The sequence below is a fragment of the Calidris pugnax genome, unplaced genomic scaffold, assembly GCF_001431845.1.
Source record: "Calidris pugnax isolate Ruff unplaced genomic scaffold, ASM143184v1 scaffold8, whole genome shotgun sequence".
In the NCBI taxonomy this organism is placed as follows: Eukaryota; Metazoa; Chordata; class Aves; order Charadriiformes; family Scolopacidae; genus Calidris; species Calidris pugnax.
This window is the reverse complement of record NW_015090830.1, coordinates 15,030,151-15,037,704: the sequence shown is the minus strand read 5'-3', so window position 1 is coordinate 15,037,704 and position 7,554 is coordinate 15,030,151. Positions and strand designations below refer to the sequence as shown.

At 41.0% G+C, this 7,554-nt stretch overlaps 1 protein-coding gene across 1 annotated transcript in view; it reads left to right on the top strand.

The window, feature by feature from the left end:
- DUSP22 (dual specificity phosphatase 22) overlaps positions 1 to 7,554 on the top strand; it is a 52,733-nt gene that overhangs the window by 18,295 nt on the left and 26,884 nt on the right. Inside the window, exon 3 of the mRNA XM_014940985.1 lies at positions 3,434 to 3,516. Coding sequence (XP_014796471.1) covers positions 3,508 to 3,516 — 9 coding nt within the window. The 5' untranslated portion in view covers positions 3,434 to 3,507. The remainder of the gene's footprint in view (positions 1 to 3,433; positions 3,517 to 7,554) is intronic.

Below are 7,554 nucleotides of genomic sequence, written 5' to 3'. Positions count from 1 at the left end.
GTTTCTTTTGTGTTTCATAACCCCTTTAATTTTTTTTTTTTTTTTTTTGTAATTTGTGCTGTGAGACCATGAGTGACAGGATCTCTCATTTGTACTGCTGTTCAAAGAGCTTTGTCTGTAGTATCTGTAGACACTTACGGCAGGTGCCAGGGGAACCAGGGGAATTTCCCCTTTGTAAACTGTTTAAAGTTTAGATCCAGATAATACAGTCATAGGCTGGGAAGCTTCTTCTCCTCTGCTTTTGTGATTTGAATGGTTATTTCCTAAATATATTGAGGATCTGTTGGCAACCCTGGTATGTAGGTCTGGGATAGCCATTTCCAGCTTGGTTCTATGAATGTCTGAAATCTCACCATCTTACTGTATAGTTTTGATTTGTTGAAATTACTCTGGGTTCTTGGTTAACTGAAGAACTAAAGTCTTTCAGTCATTTTGAGTCATACTGTGTCCATTAGGCCTTTCAGACTTTTTCAAAGCAGTAAATTTTTAATTTGGATCATGTCTTCTTTTAAAGCTGTTTGCCTTGTGTGGCAAACCATGTCTTACGATGTGGGTCATACTGATAATTAGAGATCGGGGTCTGATTTTATTAGGTATGCATTAACACAGTGAGTTCCAGCCACCAGGCTCTGAAATCTCTCCTTAGCCTCTGGAGATCAGAAAGCAGTGATTTTTAGGGACATTTAGGCTGGCTTCTGGATTTCCAAACCCTCACCTCCTTAGGTGTTCTCTGAAGAACCAAGATTGTCCTGTGGACTGTTAAAGAAATCTGAAGACCAGGTGGATTAGAAGACCTCTTGTGGCAAACAGTAACGTTTCTTCTTTGAAATGCTCACTGTGAGATTTTTAGGAAATTTTTTTTGTTCTGTGAAGCTAAACCTTAATTCTGTTTCAGACGGAATTTCTGTTAATTCTATCCTGAAGGACTAGGCATTAATTGGTGTTGATCATAGAATCTTAGAATCGTCTAGGTTGGAAGGGACCTTAAAGATCATCTAGTCCAACCATCAACCTAACTCTGACAAAAAAAAAACAAACAAATAAGTAATAAAAAAATCACTAAACCATATTCCTGAGGACCATGTCTACCTGTCTTTTGAACACCTTCAGGGATGGTGCCTCAACCACTTCCCTGGGCAGCCTATTCCAATGCTTGATAACCCTTTCCATGAAGAAATGTTTCCCAATATCCAATCTAAACCTCCCCTGGTGCAACTTGAGGCCATTTCCCCTTGTTCTGTCTCCTGTGACTTGGGACACGAGACCGACCCCCGCCGCTCTACACCCCCCCTTCAGGTAGTTGTAGAGTGCGATAAGGTCTCCCCTCAGCCGCCTCTTGTTCAGACTGAACACCTCCAGCTCCCTCAGCCTCTCCTCATAAGACTTACTCTCCAGACCCCTCACCAGCTTTGTTGCCCTTCTCTGGACCCGCTCCAGCACCTCAATGTCTTTTTTGTGGTAAGGGGCCCAAAACTGGACAGAGCACTTGAGGTGGGGCCTCACCAGTGTCCAGTACAGGGGGACGATCACCTCTTGGGTCCTACTCCCCACGCTGTTCCTGATACAGGCCAGGATGCTGTTGGCCTTCTTGGCCACCTGGGCACACTGCTGGCTCATGTTCAGCCGACAGTTGACCAACACCCCCAGGTCCTTTTCTGCCAGGCAGCTCTCCAGCCATTCTTTCCCAAGCCTGTAGCACTGCCTGGGGTTAGTGTGACCCAAGTGCAGGACCTGGCACTTGGCCTTATTGAAACTCATCCCGTTGGTCTCAGCCCATCGATCCAGCCTGTCCAGATCCCTCTGCAGAGCCTCTCTACCCTCCAGCAGGTCGACACTCCCACCCAGCTTGGTATCGTCTGCGAACTTACTGAGGGTGCACTCGATCCCCTCGTCCAGATCATTGATGAAGATGTTAAAGAGAACGGGTCCCAGTACTGAGCCCTGTGGGACATCACTCGTGACCGGCCGCCAACTGGATTTGACTCCGTTCACCACCACTCTCTGGGCCTGGCCCTCCAGCCAGTTTGTAACCCAGTGGAGAGTATTCCCATCTAAGCCATGAGCAGCCAGTTTCTCCAGGAGGCTTAAACAGTAGCAAGTGAAATCAATGCAGTTTTGACTCTTCATTTTTGTTAGGCTTAGAGAAGCTTTCATAATTGGATTAGGTTTAAATTTTATTGCCTGTTACTGTGCTCACATGGATCTTGTCTATGGGGCAGTATAATTAAATGCCCAATTCCTCTTTGTGGTGTAGAAAAGGCATTGAAACTTTATAGTAGAATGGAATAAGATGAAGCAAGAGATGCTAATTGAACTCTTGCACGTACATAAAGAATGTACAGGTGATGCTATTGTTATTTTTGTACCTAGAGAGAGCCGGTTTGAAACCTTTGTGGTCAGTGCTCTTTTTTTTTTGTGTGCAACCAGGCTAATGTGAACAGATTGTATGGGCAGATTTGGAAGGCAGGTGTTCACATCATAAAACCACTGCTGTAATTGCCATGGTGTGCTGTGCCATTCTCAAGTGAAAAGGTCAAAAGTAAATGGACACAAACTAACTTTTACCTGTATTAGTGGTTCTTTGAGGTCATTTTCTGGCATGCTAATGGTTTAGTATGGGGAAAGTTGCTCAGTGATGACAGATAATCTATTTTACCTTCTTTCTCATAGAAACAAACCTGTTCTTTCACAACATGTAGCATCAAGTTTTCAGTCGCCTCAGTTTGTGTTCCAGTTTTGAATGTTTGAAACCCCTTGGTTGCAAGTCTAGGAACCACCTTTTCACAACTGTGCTTCCTTGCTGCAGCATTTTGCTTTTTCATAAGTTCGATAGCTTTATCAGTCAGTCTCTCTTCAGACTTAAAATTATGGTGTGTGTTGGCTAAATGCACGTTTTCCCCTACTAGTCCACAGGAAGTAAGAATGTAGTTATTGTTTTGGCTTGTCTGCTAATATCTCAATTCAGGTGATATGGTTGGCTTTGCTCCTCAGACTTGGATATCACAAGGTCTGTGTCCCAAGTGAAAACACACCTCCTGAAGGGGGATTTGTGGGTAGAGAGGAGGTAAGCTATTTCTTGTACAGCTCTGACTGCTTGCTCAGATGGCCATCACCTGCACACAGGCATACGCAGACTTATATTTCAGATGCAAAATACATGAAACTTCTGACTTAAGAACACATTCCTGAGTCACTTAAGCTTGTTCTTTATATAGTATATAATTTGTTTTGGAGTTAGAAGTGTGTCTTCCCGTTACCCACTCTGATGATGATGTTCTTGAACAGCTGCATTTGGGGTTTTGCTTTACTTCATGAAGCTTCAAAAAGAAATGTACAAAGTATAAGTGATTTTCAACATGCACAATGGAAAAGGGAGTGGGCTATTTCAAGAGATTAAAGAAATTCTATTTCTTTTTTTTTTCCTTTATCACAGATGCCCGAGATGTAGAGCAATTGAGTAAGAATAACATTACGCACATTCTTTCAATCCATGACAGTGCCCGCCCTATGCTTGAGGTAAGAGGGATGGGGGACTCCATGGTAAATCCTTACTTTGCAGTTGACTGTTATAAGCATCTTTGGGTTAATTACTTGCTCTGTAACATTGGTATTTGAGACTGACTTTCTTGTGGAAATGATTGACAGCTGTAGTTTTTGGGATCCAGTCACAGATTTTGTTATTGCTTCTGTTACAACAACAAGAAATCTTAGTTGGCAAAGGAAGAGACATTTATAGTGTCAATCAATATAATGCAATAATGGGATTGTTTTCTTAATTTAATAATAAAGGTAAGTTTCCTTCTGTGTGGAGTTCAAGCATCACATAAATAATAACATTCCTTCTCCCCCTTCCCCATGACCAACCCTTCTTTGTACCTGAGCTCCTTTCTTGATTCTAGCAGATGATTGTGTAAGAGTTTTGCAGTCCTTTTCTGTGTAAAATAGCCTTATTTAGGCTTGGGGTGTGGGAGGAACCAGTGTTCACTCCTATAATTCATCTAATATAGCAGAGCACCTTTAGGTCTCCAATAATCTACCATGAAGTAGTATTCCCCATTTTACTGAAGGGAAGATGATCTGAACAGCTGAAATGACTGGATTTGTTGTGTCATCTTGAACAGTGAAAGAGCTGGGACCAAGCTGCAAGTCTCCTATGTTGGCCTCATGTGCTTTCTTCTTTACATCACCTTACCTTTGAAGGAGGGGAGTTTGACTGGGCTTTGCTACACCTTAAAATCCTCCTATTTGATTTATGTTGGGAACTGTTGTCCCCTTAAATTTCTTCATTCCCTGCATTCTACTTTTCTTGAAATACAGCAAAATAGCAGGTAAGGCAGTTGCTGGTGTTACCCCTCAGATGCTGCTGGGAATCTCTGCTTTTCATTCTCTTAATGTAAAAAGTATCTAGTAAATTCAGTCCTTAAACTACAGAATTTCCACCTCTCCCAGGCAAGTCAATAGGTAAGCTGAGCAAAAAGTGTCCCTAATGCGTCATGATTAAAACCAAAATCAAGTTAATGGTGAACTCAGGGTTGACCTTGAATTTACAAGTGTACTGAAGCAGAGCTTTAGCTGTTGACTTTATACTGTCTGACTTCTGTTGTGTCTGATGCTTGTTAAATCTGAAACATACTGAATTTCAAGAGTGCTCTTCGTTGAAGAGATAAACAGTTGTACTGAGTAAGGGAGAGGTAATGTTTCCTCTAGGGTGCTGTTCTCTAAAAGGAATAGAAGCTTGCTTTGTTTTATAATCATGATTAGAAAAGTAGGAAGACTAATTATGGCGCAGATCAGCTGCAGCCTCAAGCCAGCGTTTCTTGTGGTGGTGGTAGTTTTGGCAGCCCGCACACCACCACCTTGGTTGTGGTGGTGCATCTGCTTTGGAGGCTGCATGGTAAATAGATGTGGTAACTTCTGTGGGTTAAATATAACTAAGTCACTATTTCTTCCTCTAGCTACCCCCACAAAAGACATGCAGGATTATATTTACCCAGATCTGTTCCCAATCTGGTTCACAATAATGTCTCAAAAGTGGCACAGGAACAGGCAGTCACTAGTTGAGGATGGACTTGCTTTATTCGTCCCTGCTTCTGAAAGAAGTTTCTCCAACGGTGCCTTCTATTTTCTCAGTGTGCAATACTCTTTTATGTGCTGGTGGTCTGGAAAACAACTGTTGAAACATCTCGCCAGTTCTCTAAAGTAGTGGAAGGGTTGCAAGTTCTGTTTGTTTGGGAACTGAGTGATTATTAGTTACTTTATCATTAATGGTCTTACTGTGGTGCTTGTTTGTAACTAAATGCTTCTGTTTAGGAACAAGGGCTTAGAAAACATCTGTTAGGTTGTGTTATGTCCTTTGTTATTTACATCTTTGCCAGGTTCCAGGTAGGTTTGTTTACAACTAGTGTATCCACATTGTGCTTGGGACTTGTTCTCAAGTCCACCAAAGTCAAATGGGAATGCTTTCCCTGTGTGTCTCCCTCTTGCCCCCCAGTTTTCACTTGTGGAAAGTGAGAGTTTACATTTGTGTTCAGAAATTCACCTAATGTTATTCAGGCCTTTAAACATGGAATTGCAGTGATATGAGATTTTTTTTTCCTGAAGTTTTGCTTTGTGTATGTGTATTTATGTAAATGCTGATCATCTGTAAAAAGCTGCCTTTTCTTGGACTACAGTAGTTGCATTTGTCTTTTGCTGCCAATATTTTATCTCAAGTATTTCCTAGTGAACCTAGAGGAAATGCTACAAACACTTCACTAAACAAACCTTTCTGTGCAAGCTGTGGAAGGTAGGTGTTTTTAGACATTGAAAACTCAGAAGTGTTGTATTAACGTGTTATCAAAGATAATTTGGCAAATTTTTTGACTGTCTGGAATAAATGAATATGGATGCATACTTTAGCTCTCAAAGATGTCACAAATTACCCACATCTTGCTTGTCAGATTTTGTAGTTTCAGTAATGACTCTTTTGATGCAGTAATACTTCTGATACAGCACTTGGTGCTGATAATGGTGGATAGAGAATTAAAATGACCAATCTGGCTTTGTTGTCCATACTCAAGGGTGTAATACTCAAGAAATAGAAGCAAACATGGTGAACATCTACTTGCTATGGATTGTAACGTTATTTTCCACTGTAGAAACTTATGACATTGCCCCTACTCTGTCATATTATAGACTCATTTTACTTGATTGTTTAAAACATTCACAGTACCTTTTTAAAAGTGTGCTTTCCTCTGAGCTTTTTATACTGCAGTGTTTGGATATATGTTGCTTTAGTTCCTCATAAGTTGGTAGGCTATTAGAAGATGATTGGAGAGTTTCACAAGAAAGTATTATGTTGGCTTAGATTACATGGTGTGTGTCTGTTGGGAAATAACTTAAAAACAAAAAAAATAAAGAAAAAAGAATGTTTTTTTACTGAAATTGTGTTTCATACATCATGTCAATGATAATTTACAAACCCTCATGGATTTCTCATTTATGGGTGGCTCATAATCTAAGTTTGGCCTTAGGAAGTTACTGCATGCTTTCAAGCTGGAATAACAGGAAAAAGTAGGTTTAAAAATAAATTGGATTCTAAGACTTTTTACACCTTTAGACATTGGCAGGCTGCATTAAGTATAAGATGCAAAATTATTATGTAAGGCAAGTAATTTAGACGGGAAGGAATTTACCAAAATCTACCCCTTAGTTCTTTTTGTATAAGCTGTTTCAAGGAAAGTTGTCTTCTAATAAAACCAGTCCTTAAACTAATTTATATTTAGAGAGCATCCTAAGGCTTTTGTTCCAATACATTGTACCATTGTTATACAAGATCTTAACCGCTGAGGCAAGCATTTTGTAGTTTAAAGATGCAGGTTTCTAACTCCCATCATATAAACCTATGGTGATGTGTCAAAGCGAAAGGACTGTGTGCTGTATGGAGCAAGCTTTGTTATTTCAGATGCACAGAAGTCACCCCCTGAGTAAGAACGGTGTCCAACGGCATCATTTGTGTTCCTGCAGAGGCACAGAGGCAATAGCCTTGGTGAATCAAGTTGGCTTCTCCACAGCGCTTTGGATGGCTGCCCATGGAACACTCACAGATGTTTTATAAATCCACACAAAAGCCATATACAGAGGAGAATAATTAGGTTTCTTGCCACCTGCTTTCTAATCTATTTCTCGGCTAGTTCAGGTCTTAAAATCTGTGTTCAGCATGTGAGAGGCACTGAAAGGCAGATGGGGAAACATACCTCAGAGTGTGCTTTAAATAATAGTATGTCTGGTAGTGACCTGTTGGGTTTCTCCAGTGAGTTATCTGTCTGTACTTGTGTAAGGCCTTTGACATGGCCCACCACAACATCCTTCTCTCTAAATTGGAGAGGTATGGATTTGATGGATGGACTGTTCTGTGGATGGGGAGTTGGTTGGGTGGTCATATCCAGAGGGTAGTGTTCATCAGCTCGATGTCCAGATGGAGATCAGCAATGAGTGGTGTACCTCAGGGGTCTGTGCTGGGGCCAGCACTGTTTAATATTGTCATCAATGACATAGTGGGATCAAGTGTGCCCT